The sequence below is a fragment of the Mesoplodon bidens genome, assembly GCF_964165515.1.
Source record: "Mesoplodon bidens genome assembly, chromosome: 8".
Lineage (NCBI taxonomy): Eukaryota > Metazoa > Chordata > Mammalia > Artiodactyla > Ziphiidae > Mesoplodon > Mesoplodon bidens.
In genome coordinates this window covers 97,897,110-97,915,570 of record NC_138165.1, presented here as the reverse complement: position 1 = coordinate 97,915,570, position 18,461 = coordinate 97,897,110, and the positions used below count along the sequence as shown (strand labels likewise).

Below are 18,461 nucleotides of genomic sequence, written 5' to 3'. Positions count from 1 at the left end.
CTTCATGGTTATTGTAGAAAACGGAAAAAATTTTAAAAAGGTATCTCTAGAGTAGGAAAAGAATTCCCCTGGGGAGTCACTGTTAATATTTTTGCATATTGCCTTTGAGCTCTTTTTGGGTCTTATGCTTAAAAATATATATATATATATATATATATATATATACACACACACACATATATATATAATTGAGATAGTATGCATGTTCTATATTATATAATATGGAACTTTGCATCTTACGTATTCCCTGCCTTTACCCTTCATCATAGGTCTTTACCTACCTATTAATTTTTTTTTTTTGTGATACGCGGGCCTCTCACTGTTGTGGCCTCTCCTGTTGTGGAGCACAGGCTCTGGACGTGCAGGCTCAGCGGCCATGGCTCACGGGCCCAGCTGCTCCGCGGCATGTGGGATCCTCCCGGACTGGGGCATGAACCCGTGTCCCCTGAAACGGCAGGCGGACTCTCAACCACTGCGCCACCAGGGACACCCCATACCTATTAATTTAAATTGAATTGGAGCTAAAGTTTTTTGAGTCATTATGATCAATTCATTGTAAATCTCTTTAGTGGATGCTATTTTATTTGTGCATTTTATTTGATTATTTTCTTAGTGTCATTGAAATTGATGTATTGTTTGCCATTCAGACTTGCATGAGTTAGAATGTATGTGAACTGTTGTAAAATCGGCTTTCTAGTTTCTTGTCAAAGAATTAATAGACACCATTATGGTAAGCAAATTGTTTCTCTGTTTGTGTGAGGGAGGTAGTTGATTTTCCTTTGGGGTCTCTAACATATCTGCTCCCTTGAGCGAAGATTCTTTTAAAGCTTGGAATCAGGGACTTCCTTGGTGGTCCAGTGGGCAAGGCTCCGTGCTTTACTGCCCGGGCCGTGGGTTCGGGAAACTAAGATCTCTCATGACCTGCGGCCTAAAAAAAAAAAAAAAAAAGCTTGGAATCAGAGCCATTAGTCAAATGGTGTTTCTTAGATTCCCTCAGTGCTTTTCCCAGAGAAATTCTCAGCTTCGGGAGGGATGGGTGTGAAGCAGTGAATTAGGAAAAGGTTACACTGTCCAGCTGGTGGGATTAGAGTAGTAGTAGACTGACAGGCATCTATGACATTCTAAATCTCAGAATCCTGATGAAAACTTTTAGAAGCTTTGGTCGTATCCTTCCTCAAATTGCTAAAAGCGTCTGTGTGTTACTGAATCGTTGGAAAAGTGTATCTTGTTCTGAGGGAATCCATAACTGTATCTGGGGAATATTCCCATTTTATTTATGGAAAAGCTGAGGCCAGCGCAACACAGCTAGAGTCACTGGCAGAGTTAAAATCCAAGTCTACCTCTCTTGCAGTTATTACTAGTTCTTTTTTTTTTTTTTTTTTTTTTTTTTTAAGTTTATTTATTTATTTTTTTAATTAGTTTCTGCTTTATAACAAAGTGAATCAGTCATACATATACATCTGTTCCCACATCCCTTCCCTCATGCATCTCCCTCCCTCCCACCCTCCCCATCCCACCCCTCCAGGCGGTCACAAAGCACCAAGCTGATCTCCCTGTGCTATGCGGCTGCTTCCCACTAGCTATCTACCTGACGTTTGGTAGTGTATATATGTCCATGCCTCTCTTTAATAAACCAAATTACACATTTCACTTGCTGAAGAAGCCTAATGTTGCAGAAAGTTTTCCATGGGCTCCGGCAGTGATATTCAGCTCGATTTTCCTGCAGGAACCATCAAAAGCCTTCACAGATGGAGGGCTGGGCTTCACACTCCCTCAAAAGCTGGATTTGTCAGGGAACTTGAGATTCTCAGGGATGGGTGGGTTGGGAATAGGCTAATTCCCTTGAACTTTTCTACTGTCTCTGAATTTCTAGGACCATTTGAACTATATAACCCTTTCAGGAGATGAGGCTTTTATAATGAATGACAAAACACGATCTGAGAAGAAAACCATTCAACTCCCTCTACCCTGCAGTAGCACCCTCTTTTGAAAAGTTGTGTTTTCTTGGTGTGGGAACACCACAGAAAGAGCAAAGGGAAATAGAGACCACGTATTTCCCCTCCAAACCCAGCTGGTGTGTTCCCAGCACCTTCCTGCATGTGCAGGAGAAAAAAAGGAATGCCGACTTGGAATACGGAGTGCCAAGGAAATACTACCATATGCTCATGCTCAAGACGTGAGACTAATTAACGTTTGACCCATGTTCTTCTAATTAACTTTCCTTTGCAAGAAACATTACCCTCACTGCTCCCCCCACCTCCAAAACACGCAGAGCCAAACCCCCAAAACAAGGCCAATTAAATGAACAAACTTATATCATTTCAACACCCCCCTACTCCTACAAACGCCACGGTTTCTGGTGACAGCTTCTAATGATTTTTTGAGTGAAATACAGTATCAGTGGGTTACACTAGGAAGTTATCTAGGAAGCTTTTTTTTATTATTATGTAGTATACAAAAATGGGCCAACTTGGCTGCATTTAGGGTTCATCAGCCATTGCAAATGATTCTTCGAATGTTTTGGGTTTGGTAAAACCTAAAACACATTTTGCCAAGCACTTTTCCTCCTTAATTTTTCAAACTGTGTATTTTAGGGAAAATTTGATCCATATGGTTTTGATTCATTTACTCTTATATCATTGACATTTTTTTCCTACGGAGCCATTTGATATCCAAGAAGCTTTCTGAGCCTTTCCTACGTTCATTTTAAGCATTTTCCTCCTTAAAAAGAGGAAGTCCTCTTTGTAACCTCAGAGGCTATAAATTTTGAGTACTCTCTCAATTCAGCAATACTTAAAAATACATTTGGTATAAATCTGGATTATTATGAACACATTTTATGTTTAGGACAGATGGGCAGATTTTCGTTTCTGGTTTATGAGTGAAACCAATGATAAAATAAGAAAATAGGCTTAAATTACAAAAAAAAGTTTTGTTATAGACAACTTTTAACTGTTATTAATAAATCCCCACAGTAAGATCTATGCTCAGAGGCCTCATTTCAAATTTTGGCCAGGTCTTGTGTAAGATGTAATTGAATAACCAGTACACCTGTCCTATTTCATGGATAATGTACTGAGGAAAGAAAAAATTCTCATAAAGATTTGTGTACCAGGCTTAAACATGCCTGAATGTTTGCTCACCACTCAGCACCTCAGGAACAAAGAGCAGGTCTGCAGATCTCATCAAGTTTATCAGCCATTCATCTGTTAAGTCTGGTTGAATCATCACAGCTTTGTGGGGATGAGATACTGCCTCTGAAACAGACCCAAGAAAGAGCAGATATATCTTTACACTAAGGAGATTGTGGTTAATGGTGGAAGACGTCAGGATAAACTTTTGTTCTTATTCACATTTTATAAAAGAAAAATTTTAACTCCATCACCCATCCAGTTACTTTTAAAGAATAATATTAAAATTGAGATTATCAGTGTGTAATGTATGTAAATTGCATATTTGGTGTCAGCTACGCTTATTAGGCAGCTTCTCCATTTCATGCATATATGTATTAGACTGTTGTGGTTCCATTTCAAATCAGATTTCAATTGCTCAGCACAGTTTCTTTTGACAAACATTTGTTACTCCTGAAACTTACTAGGGAGAAGCATTTAAGCATTAATATGTGTACACAGAACTCAAGACTGCTTTTGATTTTGCTTGTCATTTCCTGGACCACAGTGTTCACAATTATCTCAAATTCCTTAGCTGCAAGGCAAGATGAATGATCTTTGTCCATCGAAGGTGTGCGGTTTACTACACATCAGTTTGTTATGCGAATGGGGTATAGTCATTAAGAATGGTTGTGATGGGTACTTTTCTGTTTTGTATAGAGAGAATATCCTTTTCACTGTGGTATAGCAATTCCTTGGTCTTCTTTAGTACTGTTGATACATGTAAAAGCAGTAAGATTTACCCTGATGGCAGGGCCAGCTCCTGTTTCAGGAGGGCTATTTTTCTGGACATTTTGGGCACACATCCAGAAGCTACTTGATGCCAGGCCATTTGTTTTGTCCATTTCACAAACAGGTTGCAGATCCTGTGCCCTCAACCTATCTTTATCATCGTGAAGAACCAGACAAACAGGTGGCCTGCCACCAACTCTTTTCCAAACAAAGGCACTACCTCTTTACAATTTCCAGAAATTCATCTGTGGAAGAAAAAGGAGTGCTTTTGATTAAAGAGATTGATTGGGTGTCAAACAAAGCTTGGACAGAGAGACATTCTGTACAAAAGTGGCAGCCTCTCCGAAGCTTCAGCCTCTTTCTGTTTCATTTCTAAAGCAATTCATGAGCTCAAAACCAGGGCTGCAGAAGCCTTTTACATGTTTATGAAGGCTCAAGGATGTTTATGATCATAAATAAGCCCATTTCAGCTACACCAGAGTAACCACTGGCCATTTGCATGTTTCCATTCCGCCATATTAGGTTTTCAAGATATTCTGCTCGGTGGTGAAAACATTGCTGCTAATCCATTTGTTGAATCAGTGCAGGCTGTAATTGACCTGGTGCCTTTGGTTTTTCTCCGAAGGCTGTGGTTGCTACCCTTAAAGAGCTTGAGGAGAGCCCTGGTTTATGTCAGCTCTAGCCACAGCCTCTTGGGTTAGTTGGAGAATTGTGAGAGAAACAAGTACTTGGCCAAAATCTCTTTTTTAAAGAAAAGGAGGGAGCAGCAGCCACCAGTGACTGAATCTTACATCACGTCACTGAATTGAGCCACAAGAAAACCTTTCTTGCTGAATTAAAATTTTTTTGTGAATTAAATTGATTAAATTGATTTAAGTAGAAATTCCATCAGCTACTTTCTCTTGTACATTGGACAAAAAATGTAACAACCCCAAGGTATTTAGGCCCATTTGAATTCCTTTAGCCATTGAAGAGAAAAAATTGAGTGTGATTGCTTGGTCCATAACTAAGCTACCGGAATAAAAAGTTTTTCTTTTTCGTCAGTAAAACATAGGAAAGCCGTGCTGAATTCTAGTGTGAGGCCAATGGTCTGAATCAACCCTTTATATGTGGTTGGAATGCAATGTAAAGCTTTTAATTTATTACTGCATTTGCAAAATGGCAATATCTATAGAAATCTCAATACTTGCATATTTATTCAATTAGAGGCTGAATGTGTGCTTTGTACTGCAGACACAGAAGACTGGATTCAGTCATTAGTTGTACACTATTTTTTTTTTTTTTTAAAGAATCTGTCTCTGCAAAACAGTCTGGGTCTCATCAGAGGTGTATATTTTTCAATGTATAGTGTAATATTTAAAAATTCCTCTTGACATTTAGCTAGAGTTCAGTAAACTAGAGTTTCTGAGTTTAGTGATTGTATTGTCTTTGCTGATCAATGGAAAAGACGGTAAATTGGGAGACCCTTTGAGATAGTGCATTTTGTAGAATCAAAGGGTTGTGTTTCTACCTTGCAGGGAATATTTTGGAGCTGTGAGATGACTGGGCAGGCTGTCCTCAGCACTGAACTAATGAAGGATGCAGGCATTATTTAAAGAAATAACCATCTTTTCCCCCTCCACAAAATACTGATGTCTCATTTTGGGCAGCTTGCATTACAAAATCTAATTAAACAGTTGCCGATTAAAAAAACCCTCTATATCACTTCTTGGCCTTTTGGCTAAGATCAAGTGTAAAAACCCTCTAAAGAGCTGACCCTCTATATATAAGATGCCAAGGGAAAATTTCTAGTTCAGTATGAACCCTTCTATGACACTTGTAGGCAATATTTCTTGTTTTAGTCTCTATTGATGCCACATTAGTGTGTTTATACCTTGTTAAAATACATACCACACTGTATTATAGCATATCCATCCCCCTTTGGACCATGAGCTTCTAGAGGCATGATACTAGGTCATAATCAGCCTTGAACACCCAGAAACCAAACAGTGTCTCATAATAAAGACTTGTTCCCCAAAGTGGGCTCTTTGGAATAGTGCTTTGGAGAAAAAGGATTTTGAGTCAACGATTTGGTAAATATTTCAAATTATATCCCTTTACCTTTCAGAGTCCCAGTGCACATTAGCCTACTAAAGGCTCTGACAAGGCTTGCAGTATAGAAACATGTTTGTTTAACTCAGTGTTCTCTAATTTAACTGGGGATCCCTTTTGTTGAGTATCAGACTACCAAGTTTTGAGGAACATTTCCTAGGAAGTGCTGAATGAAAAAAATGGGTAGAGACCCAACTCATGATTTGTCCATTTCTAGAATTGTTCTTTAATTTTTTTTCACTAGTGAATGTTTCTTCTATTTAATGTCTGATGTTATCTCCTGCTTCAATACATTGTCACCCTCTGCAAGTGACCTTAGCAGGAAAAAGAGTAATTTTAAAGAAGAAGCTATAAACTGCTTAATAATGTTAAGATAGGCAGAAAAAGGGAGTAAAAACAGAGAGAATTCCTGTTTAGTGAACTGACGGCCATGTGGGTATAACTCATTGATCTAAGCAGGATCCCCAAAGTCAAAAGCACTAGATTCCAGTACTTAACAGCCACTCACTAGCTGTGTGTCTTCAGGCAAGGTGCTTCAACTATCTCAGCTTCTGTTTCATCCTCCTGTTAAACTTAGGAGATATTGAAAAAGAGTCACCCTATAGAGAAACACAGTACTTAAAAGGATTAAATGCATTTTTTTGGATTAAACGCATTTTGATAAAGTGATAATACTGTTTGTTGCAATAGAGCTCTCATTATTGTTTGCTGAAAAATATCACACAGGCGTCTGACAAAAAAACATACTTTTCTTTGTCCCTGATGAATAAGACAAATGTGGAAGCTGAATACCATCAAAGGAAAAGCAGTTTCTTGGTGGACTGGAGTATTTTAAGGTATTCTACTCAGACAGTTTAAAGACCTAAGGACACATATTGGTGTCCATTCAGAATGCAGTCATTGTAATGCTCTTGGGATATGATACTCCCCAGAAATACAATGTACAAAAATTGGTTTTGTTTGAGTAATTCAGATCACAATAACATGAGAACCCACTACAACGAAAAGAAGAGGCAACCATCCTTCACTCCATGGGGCTAAGAGTAGGGAGGGGACAGGGTTGTCTTATTGTTTCCTATTCTTGTTCTTGTTTTGATTTATTGAAATGTAATTTTAAAAATTTATTTCTTTATTTCTTTATTTCTTTCTTTATTTATTTTTGGCTGCATTGGGTCTTCGTTGCTGTACGCGGGCTTTCTCTAGTTGTGGTGAGCGGGGGGCTACTCTTCGTTGTGGTGCGTGGGCTTCTCACTGCAGTGGCTTCTCTTGTTGCAGAGCACGGGCTCTAGGCGCACGGGCTTCAGTAGTGTGGCACACAGGCTTCAGTAGTTGTGGCTCACGGGCTTAGTTGCTCCGCGGCATGTGGGATCTTCCCAGACCAGGGCTCGAACCCATGTCCCCTGCATTTGCAGGCAGATTCTTAATCAGTGTACCACCAGGGAAGCCCCTCGAAATAAAATATTGACATGAACTCATTTTTAAAAAATCTACAGTCTAGCTTTTATGATACTAGATACCTCAAAGGCAGGAGAATCTTATGAACGCTATACTTCTCTCTCACCAGCAAAAGAGAAAGGTAGCTAAAACAACAGGTGCAACAGCAAGGTTTTAGAAAGTAAGGGGCAATCTAAGTAATTTTGATTTAACTGATTGGGGAGTATTCCTTTTATCACTAAATTACAAAGACTCTATTTTATCAAGATCTGTAGGAGCAGATTTAATTTCTGTAGGTCAAAGAACTATGTATATGGCCTCACTGTGGGTCCTGGATGTTGCCAGCTACTTCAAGTTGCCTGGGAATAGGAGACATAGCCACTGCCCAATTTATGATCAAGAACACAAGTAAGTTTTCAGGTGGAAAAGCACCGCAACATCTTTATTGGTCCAGTGTCCCTGGAGTCGGGAAGGTGGGGAATTAAAGTAGGTAGGACTTTAGCTTACTGGAATAGTAGCTTCTGGTTCTTAGAAGGCTGCATTCTCAGATGTTGTCCCATATGTATAGAGTTGTTACAAATTTCCATGCATCTTAAATGAAAGCTTATTCTGCCTTAACACAAAACCTGTGAAACAGGGCAGAAAACACTTCCTGAAGGATAAGTTCATTCTCAGACTTTTGCAAGGCCGTGCACTGCTTTCCCATAGTTAATAGAAACAATTTTCCTGATATCTACTCGTTAAATCACTACCACCTGATCTTTTCAGTTGGCTCTTTTCTCTGTCCTAAGGACTTATCTTCCTTCACATGAAGAGAAGTGTAGGGAAGTTTCTCTTCTGTAATCTTCAGGCGTTTAGTAGATGGAGTCTTATGCCATGGACTTCGGGCAGCCACAGAAATATTTGCCTGCATCGCACATGAATCACACATGCATCACACATGATCTGGAAGAAAGAAGAAATTTCACCGTTGAGCCGGGCAAATTTTTCCTCCCTCAGTAGCCTGGAATGTCTGCCCTCCACACAGTTGTAGTACTGGGTGGAAGGGGAAGTTTTTGGGGAGTGAAGATACAGTGTAGCCCAGCACCCCTATGCTTCAGAGGGGCAGTGTGGAGGTCCTTCTTTCTAAAAGGTAACGTGGACCCCTAGGTAAAGTTCTGCGTGAATCTCAGACAGAACTGGGCAGTTAAGATTCAGCAAGGTGTGCATTTATGAATGGTTATTAGGTGAATCAGCCCTGGATTTTCTTGAATGCAGGCTTAGCTTATGGGCAATTAGAGATAAAGTTTTAAACACCATCTCACTGAAGTACTGTGGGATGCCCAAGTGTAGAGCTTTTCCCTTTCTATATTTGGAATCCTAGGTCTCAAGAGGTCAATTAATATTTAGCAAACGGGTCCAGAAGTAGTCATAAAATTAAACCGAGATATATGCTTAATTTTCTACAGTCATGTTTTTGAAATGGTGATAGGTTTGAGTGCTTACTCTTTAGAGGGCTGCTGTTGTTTCCTGAAATGAGAAGAGTTAACAGCAGGTAATGTCATTCCTCTCAGAAAGAGTTTGAGACTCTCTGTGTTAAGTGATGAATGAGGGTATCTGACCCACATCTGTTTTACATTAGAATGGAACATTGCCCTGACATCGTTAGGAGCATTTGTCAAGATTCCCTGGACAGAGCTTCTGTAAATTACATGCTGCAAATGTGTCAGGGTCAGATAAGAGGATATCATTAACTCCCCCAAGTTTACTCAGGGCTCTGTCAGTCCATCTTAATATGCTAACAGCCAACAATTTTCCTTGAGCCGTTTTGCTGTATTTTTCATTCATAGAAGAAAAAATATGTATGCTACACACTACCCCCCCAATATCACACATGTTCTTTTCTCATAAATCATATTAATTGTAGACATGGTCACAAAGCATATTAAATGCAGGCATGCGTAAATGAATTAAAACATATGAGAATTTTATTACAGCCCATGGTGGGTCCAACATAGTCAAATACAAACTGTATTAACCATACTTTTTCATTTAGGTGAAATGAGCTTTTTCTTAATGGGCTTTATTTTATTGATAATAGATGGACACAGTATGATTGTTCATCATTGTCTAGAAGTAAACTCTGTATGTGTATATGTATATATGTCTCTTGCAAGCCATTTCTATGCTAATTTTTTTGCCTAGATTTATATTTTAGTCATCAGTCTCTAAAGAATATTGCTATCCATTTGACAGCTTAGGTCTATTGAGAAATAGGTATTCTAAAGAATCAATAAAGTAAAAGTCATTCTGTAACTTGTCACAGAGCTGGAGATTAAAGCATATATAACACTTAGAGTTTAACTGAGAAGGTACTCACTGTGCTCTTTACAAATAAAACTTGGAAATATATGTACCATATGAACCACACTTGTCTGACACGCATACTTTTTCATCATGTGTGAAACATAGCTACTTTAAAATGTTAGCTAAGGTTTAAAATAAAAAATAAGCTGGACATTTTACATGCACTGGTTTTCTATCTGGTTAGGTAAAGGTCAGCCATGCCCTTCCCGTAACTCTGGGTGGGTGAGAAGGTCACCATCCTTACCTTGCTAGAAACTTCTGCCTTCAGGCAACTTCCCTCTTACAGCTTTCAAACAGACAGGGCCAAAAAATCTAATTATTTAGATGCTAATCAACTGCAGGATAATTCCCAAGGCATTTGAATCTGAAGACAACATTTTCAGGAAAATCTCTGCTGTTCAAGTTTAGGGTTAGTTACAGCCTCAAAGATACAGTCACTGATATTTAAGCATAACGTAACTCCAGTAGTACCCGTATCGGAAAAAGAACACTTGCATAAACATTTGAATTTTTTGTTTGGTTGTGGGAATAAATTATATCCAAATTTTAAAAGTGTATAATCATTAGCCTTTTGAGAAAAGTGTAGAAGCTATAAAAAACCCCCTTTATGTCATACAAAGCTGTAATTCACAGTGGTTTTCTAAAATGCAACTAAATGTGTATTATTAAATGTTAAATCAGAAAAGCATCTGATTATTTAAGAGCAAAAACGTAAATAAAGACATGAACCAGGATTCCTGCTAAGGAAAAAAAAGAAGCGCCTAGACGTACACCATAATTTGCTAAATCATTTTAGATTTCTGATAAGCTCTGAGTACTTTCAACTGATGGCAAAATCATAACACTTAAGCCAAGACGGATATTTTCCAGACACATTGTTTTAAATGTAAATCTTAACTTGACTCATAGTTTTTTATCTTTTATATTTAATCTTACAATAGGAAAATTAATTCAAGAGAAATATGGCATGAAGCAATTGTAAAGAGTTAGTTTTTCCTGAACCATATAATCTTCCAATCAAGATATAAACAACTTATTTGGAATTCTGAAACTTGAGAATGAGCTTAAAAAGATCTTCAATCAAGTCTCTAATAAAGGGAATGACTGAGGAACCAGCAGAACTAAGGCTTGAATTTGTTTTTAAAGGTTAGCCATAAAACAATTTAGAAACGGTGTCTGGGAAATGTTTTGGAGGTAACAATTTACTGATATACTTAATAGATTTTTTTCCAGATGCCTCACCTAAGAGTTGTACTCAACTAAAAGTTAAAAAAAAAAAAAAAATCCTCCTCCCACCTCCATTCCCAAGGAGACAGGACAGAGATCTTTATAAAAGGAAAACTTCTCTGGTTCATTGTAGTTCCTGGACTCATCTGACATTTAATAAGAATGTGATTGATGTTCAGTAGAGAGAACTGATTAGCCCTGAGTCTATTTCTTTTCCTGTGAAATTGTTTGTGAAAACCAGGCAATTGTGTTTCTCCTACCTCAAATTAAAAAATAAAATAAAATCAGGCAAAAATGCCAGCCCTGTAATAGAAATAGCTTATTAATGGCTTATGAGGAAAAATCCCCCACTTTGCAACCAATGGAGATTTTATTTTAGGCTTTGAATTACAAATTGCTGTAGGAAAAGCTTATATGAAAGAGATCCTGACAATATTCTTAAAAAGAAAATATGACTGGAAGACATTCCATGACCATATTGGGGGAGTTCTAAGAAGTCTGTTTACCAACTTTGTGCAGCAGAAAGAAATTTCCATAGCTTCCCTTGAACCACATTAAATAGCAAAATTGCTTTTAAAGAAATGTACATAAAAATGTAATGGGACCCTTCCATAGAGATTTGAGGTTTTAAATTATGTTAGGGGAAAGTAATGCATTTTGTATTGATATAGTTATTTTTCTTTTCCAACACAGATTTCCTTTTTAATTTTTAAATAAGAAGCTGTTACAATGATGTACAGTTCTCAAGTTTTCTCAGTGTGAAATATTGAAATAAATTGCGTTAGTTGTCATTATTCATTCATTTCCATTTCAGAGCAAATGTAGGGAAGTATTAGTGCCTCTTTTCCCATCCTCATCCAATTCTTGAGAAAGAAGTCATGATTACAATGTGTGACCATCACAGTGGAAAGAAAAACTCGTGGGAGAATATCTGTCTCTAAGCAAGATAACGGGTCTCTGGTCCTCTTTATTTCCTCACATTAGCTTCCACAAGTATTGGGCTGCTGAGCTAAGGGCAACTGCTAGAGCAGGAGCTGTCATGAGCTTCCGGTGTGTGACAGTCATAATAGTGACACGAAGATCCATCAAGCATCCCTCTTATTCCATTCACACAGCAGCCATCCCTCCTGACTGGATCATGAGCTGGGATGTCTTTAGGACACTGTGTCCTGGCACCTTTAAGGAGCTATCTTTCTCTTGCCCTAGAATATAGCCTTGGCAGATGGTACTGTATGTTCTCCATCCTCCAACAAATATATTTCAAGGTCTTCCTGTCCTAAGATATTTTCTAATTCAACAGCTGCAAAAAGTTGCTACGTGAACATCATCAGCTGAATTTTGCTTATAGGAAGGACTCATTTCTTCTCTTTTAGGATCTTCATGTTTTTTTCCTCCCATGGACAGAATTATTGCAGCCTTCAAAGTTATGCAAACAAGAAATATATGGCAGAGGATTAAAAAAAGTTTATCACAAAAATGTACATATAGCTCATGGGAGAGTGCTCATGTTTTGAATAGAATTCTACTATTACTCTTCAACTGTGACTGTGTATAGAGTATTCCATTTCTTCCTTAAAGAGGTATACCATTAACAGAATTTCAAGTAAGTATCTTCATGAAGGATACTATTAAAAATATATTTCCTTTTTATCCAGTACCACTGGATATTTTTCTTTGAATTTATACAGTTACAAAGTTGCTTTTTCTAAGTACTTTTTTTTTTTTTTTTTTTTTTTTTTGCGGTACGTGGGCCTCTCAGTGTTGTGGCCTCTCCCATTGCGGAGCACAGGCTCCGGACACACAGGCTCAGCGGCCATGGCTCACGGGCCCAGACGCTCCGCGGCATGTGGGATCTTCCCGGACCGGGGCACGAACCTGCGTCCCCTGCATCGGCAGGCGGACTCTCAACCACTGCGCCACCAGGGAAGCCCTCTAAGTACTTTTAAAAAAAACTTAGCACAGATTATTTACACAGTAAAATATTTGTGCCCTGTGCCATAATACCCCTTTCATTAAAAATATCACATTTTTAATATTTTAATTTTCCTTGTCCATTCTTGCCCATTAGACCAGTACACAGAGAGGTACTCCTGATTTGAAAGGACTGTGTTTGGCACTGAACAACCCCTACTTTAAAGACTTCTCTTCTAATAGACATTCGTAATTTGGGCTGAAAGAAAATATTTAATAAATTAGTATATCAATTGACATTTATGAATTTTCCAAGTATATACTGCAAAATCATCTACATGAACTCAAAGAAAGGCAAAAAAGAAAAAATATATATATATGGAAGAACATTCAGGAAATAAATGCATTTGGGGCTATGTTCAGGTTTTTTAAATGAGAAAATGAAGTAATTAACTTACTGTAATCAGCAGCGTATGAGAGCCCCACGTTCTGGTGACTTTTCATCCTCCTTTAGCTGTGACTCCTATTCTTACTTTACTCTGTGACTCCTCACTTTCCCCTAATCCCCAATAAAACAAAAGTATGCTCTGAAACATACGATTTTTTTGGGGGGGGGAATATAAGTAATTTTTAGAGATTTTGAAAAATCTCAAGCTCAAGAAAATTTTGATCCCTTGGAATGTGAGTAAGACTGTGTTGCTTTCCCCACACCAGCCCGCCTTCCCATCTGCTCACACAGAGAAGAACTCAAGTGAAAGGGAGACAAGGAGATGGAGAACAGAGACTTGCCGGGGTGGGATGGTGAGGAGAATCATGGCTTGTTAAAATGGAGGAAGAAAGGGTAATCCATAGAAGGTGGTGAACAGATTCTCTTCTGTTTTCTCTCTTTCTTTTTTCTTTTGGTCTTTTGGGGCTAATTGAAGATGGATCAGTTTAAAGCTTTATTTCAAGAAGATTTTGTTTAGTTATGAGGATTATGCAAACCCTTCCCAAAGGGGATTGTGGCCTCACTGGTTTTGGAATCTAATTTAGGAAGCTTTCTGGAATGCGAGATTCATCCCTCCCTCCTGCCTTGCTGGTACGCCTCCATCCAGGATTCTGTGGCCTGAATTACCTTGGTGGATAACCCAAGACCTACAATCAGGGTTGAGTTTCATGACTGCCCTCTCATCTTGCTCTTATTTGTACACTTTAATCTCCATATGCTTCAAACGTCTTAAAATACAACAGGACTAGGATGGAAATATTGTGCCGTGGTGGGTCCCTGCATTGAAATACTTTGTAAGCAGGTGATGTTTTCTGGAAGCTCTTCACTCAGCAGTCGATTTCTTCTGCGATTGCTTTTTGAGTCCTGCCACTGACTTGCATGAAGTTGAGAAAAATCACTTCCTCTCTTGGGTGGCAGTTTTCCAGATGCAAAATTAATTATCTACTTGCTTCCATCACAAGGTGTTGTAAGGGTCAGCGAGCCTGTGTTTGTGAAACTTGTCACCGCGCTAATCGGAAAGTTGTTCTGTTATCACAGTTTTGTTTTTGTAAAAGTTCGCTTGCTCTCCAGGGTTATTTTAAAAACCGAGTAGACTTTTTATAACATGTTTGCATTTCAGGCTTTTTTTTTTTAACACTTCTTATGAAAATGTTAGTTTAGAGAAGAAGTGAAAGGATTAGGTAATGGAGGCAGTTATTTGGAGAATCATTTACCATTCATTCATTCATTCAGTACCTAATATGTGCCAGCCCTCTGTTAGGTGCTGATGATATGAAAATCGGTAGATGACTCCCCTCAGAGCTCTCATAATTCAAAGTAGGTGACCAAGTACTAATTACACAGTAAGAGGGATGAGGAAAACGCAAGGGAGTATCAGGGAGGGTGTACTAATTTCTAATTACTGAAGGATGGCCAAGATGGGGAGTGGAGATTTTGTGAGAGGGAACTCTATGAAAAAAGACACAGAGATCTCAAAATACACAAAAAGAATTTGATTTGGATTCAACTTAAAAACAATATAAGCAAATGCCTGTTTAAAATGACATGTGAAACTCCCAGTTGTGATACATGGTTAAACATTATTCAATACGAACAGATAGAATTTCTTCCTCCTTCCAACCGTCTGTCCCTGTGTCCCTCCTTTGAATTTCCAGTATGATTTTATCAATAGGGGCACGGTGTCCTCTCTCTCCCACCCTCTCTCCTTCCTTCTTTTTCTTTTCCCTTCTTCCCCCACCCTCCTTCCCCTTTCCCCCTCTCCTTCTTTCTGAAACTGCAGTCAGGTGTTATCACTGGGCATGATGTAATATCTCTGCCACTTTGAATGGAGGTCACCGTCTTCGGGACAGCTCTTTAACAGTAGATTTCCAAAGAAGTAAAACTTGGCCTTTTTCAGTTATCCTTTCAGCTACAGGCTAGGGTCTGGTCCTCCCTGCATTCTCACTTCTTCCTAATCTGCCTGTTTATTTTAGGTAATGGGACTCCTGACCAACCACGGTGGGGTACCCCATCAGCCCCAGACCGACTATGCGCTCTCGCCTCTCACTGGGGGCCTGGAACCTACCACGACGGTGTCGGCCAGCTGCAGTCAGAGACTAGACCATATGAAGAGCTTGGACAGTCTGCCAACCTCTCAGTCTTATTGTCCACCCACCTATAGCACCACGGGCTACAGTATGGACCCTGTCACAGGCTACCAATATGGGCAGTATGGACAAAGTAAGCCTTGGACTTTCTAGGGGGTAATTACTCCTGGAAGGGTGAAACACTTTAACTCTTCCTTGAGAAAGGGGAGCCGCCAGCATGATTAAGCCTTCCATCCTGGTATCAATTTTGTGGCAAAGCCAGCTGGTTGTTCCAGCAAAGGCCTCCCAGTATAATTATTTTCTTAACCAATGTCAGCAACATCTTGCGGTTATTAATTGCTGAGACGTGAAAGCTGATTGCCACTAGGTAAAACACAAGGGTTGGCCAAAATGAAATAACCTCTGGCATTAGAAACACATGTTCTTAATGAGGTCAGCTCAAGGATCATATGGGGTATAATCCCAAGGACACAGAGTTCTGTCAAACTTGTCTTAGGAATAAAAATATTCGTCTCGATCCTTTGATACCTCGGTATTAAATATGACATTGTCAGCCTGTAGCTGATTTTGCCCCTTGCTGTGAATTGTCCCAGCCTGACCTGAAAAGCTGCATGTGTTTCCTTACAGGTGCCTTTCATTATCTCAAGCCAGATATCGCATAAGTGAACTGTCCACTTGGAGCTTAAACTGGCCCTGTTTCCGGTCTCCACAGCCTAGACGTGAAGAATCTTCTCAGAAAAAAAAAAATCACCCTCTTGGGGGGCAGTCTCGACAGGAGACAAAGGAGAATGATTGCTTTTCTTTCTCCAGTAGTTGGTTTCAAATTCTTTTGAACGTGTTGGACAAAAGCAGTGGAGAAAAGGAAGATCCGGAACAATAAAAGACAAATGCAACATTTTAAGGCAATGATTTAACATGGCTACATATCAAATATCCCAACTCTCTAGTGCTGATGATCAAGGAGCTAAAACATTCCATTTGTGTGCATGTGTGTGTGTGTGTGCGTGTGTGTGTGTGTGTGTGTGATTTATCTTGACTGGTTTGGGCAAGTAGAATGTTCTGAAAATATAGTCGGAGAATAAAGTATAACAAGTTTGATGTCCAATGCTGACACTTCTACAACCTTAAAACTGCTCACGCCATGAAGCAGGAACGGAGGAATCCTTGACTTTTACACACTGGAAATGGATATAAAAATAAATGCCACCATTTTTAGGAAGTTAGACTAGATGTAAAGGACCTCCCAAATAAATTATTTGTTATCTTATCCTCATCTGTAATTCAGTTGTCAATACATGTCCTGGATGGACACGTCTTGCTAACAGGATATGGGGGAACCAGAAGAAAAGCTTGTTTTCTTTCTCAGTGTGGGAGAGGTGTGTGACATTTGCCCAATTTAGTTTCATTTGGAAGCCAACCTGGGCGGGGGGAGGGCATGGTGGAGAAGTGATGTGCATTCCCACAGCTGCTTATCAGTGTGCAATACTGTGTACCTCATGGATGCTTTGGCATTGGCCAGGGCCATAGAAACAGAATCAGAACTATATTTTTGCAGGTGCTTTATTTTCGCAGCCCATGATTCATTGTGGTAGAATGCAGTGATGTTTGCCATTTGCTGGACAACCAATACCCGGCTTGCTCCTTTTGATTAGAGACCATGTTTGAGAATAATGCTTTTAAAATGACTTCGTTTACATTCTTCTCTTTTCTATGAGAGGCAGGGCAACACCAGAAATGTCCATGTGGCTGTCATGTACTTTTAAATTATACAATAATACCTGAAATTGAAAGATGATAGGAACTGAGGTTTACATACGTTTGTGTGGTGACATTTTAGAATGTCAATAAATTTGTTTTTTGAGATGTTAAGAGGAACAGGAAGGTGGAATGCAGTGTTATTTATTTCTTTCTATTCTTGGAACCATGAATGAGGTAGGCACAAGTACATTCCTTTTAGAGTTAAGAACTATGACATAGTGAGTTAGTGAGACTAGACATAGTACTGAGTTTAGTTCCTACGTTGGTCTTAGGGGGTGGTGGATCAAGAGAAGTGCTATCTTCGTGTTGCAGCCTCAGCCAACAACAATGTGTTGTAAAAATGTCTTTCCTGTAAAAAGTGCAGTAAATATTTACTATTTATAATGAATAAACAGTTATGAAAACTTGCCCAACACTGCTTTTTTGGGGGAACTGGTGAAGGCAGTATTAATAAAAACTTGGAAATGGGGAACCAACAAAGCATATACTTCACTTCTAATCTAATGTCTTTTATTTATTTATTTATTTATTTATTTTTGCGGTATGCGGGCCTCTCACTGTTGTGGCCTCTCGCGTTGCGGAGCACAGGCTCCGGACGCGCAGGCTCAGTAGTTGTGGCTCACGGGCCAAGCCGCTCCACAGCATGTGGGATCTTCCCGGACCGACCGGGGCACGAACCCGTGTCCCCTGCATCGGCAGGTAGACTCTCAACCACTGCGCCACCAGGGAAGCCCTGTTTGTTTAACTTATTTTTTCAAATATTAAATTTCTTTTATTTCTTTACCTAGAAATAATCCTACATCAAATATTGGTATATACTTTATCATTATCACAAAAGGTTATTCTGGAATAAGAAGGAAAGACAATCTCAAAATTCATCCACCAATTATCAGGATGTTCCAATGACCAAATCAACCTCATGTTCACCTTGTTCATCTGCATAACTCAGTAATAGTAATATAACAAAGTTTGCCTCACAACTATAGATACATATTTTTAAAATTAATTTTTATTGGCCTTTTAGATTAGACTGTCACATGGATGAATAAGGTTACCCAACCCACACTTGTGTTCTCATGAAGAAGCTTGGCTGAACATACATTTAAGGATTGCAGCTTGTGTTTTCATAGATGTGGAATCTAGAAAAGACCCTCAAGCCCACCTTCCTGTCTCCCTGGTTCTCACAGAGCTGTCAACCCTCTTCATTGTCACCTGGAA

General features: G+C 39.1%; 1 protein-coding gene across 3 annotated transcripts in view; it reads left to right on the top strand.

The window, feature by feature from the left end:
* The window catches only part of PAX3 (paired box 3), a gene marked incomplete at both ends in the record, with an annotated part of 93,891 nt that extends 77,526 nt beyond the window's left edge, over nucleotides 1–16,365 (top strand). The window contains 3 exons of one of the 3 annotated variants that reach the window (XM_081242269.1): nucleotides 15,372–15,618; nucleotides 16,113–16,143; nucleotides 16,299–16,365. In XM_081242269.1, coding sequence (XP_081098395.1) covers nucleotides 15,372–15,618; nucleotides 16,113–16,143; nucleotides 16,299–16,365 — 345 coding nt within the window. Of the gene's footprint in view, nucleotides 1–15,371; nucleotides 15,619–16,112; nucleotides 16,152–16,298 lie in introns of those variants that run through there. The other 2 variants (XM_081242270.1, XM_081242271.1) reach the window with 2 other exon arrangements.
* Between the last annotated feature and the right edge of the window lie 2,096 nt (nucleotides 16,366–18,461).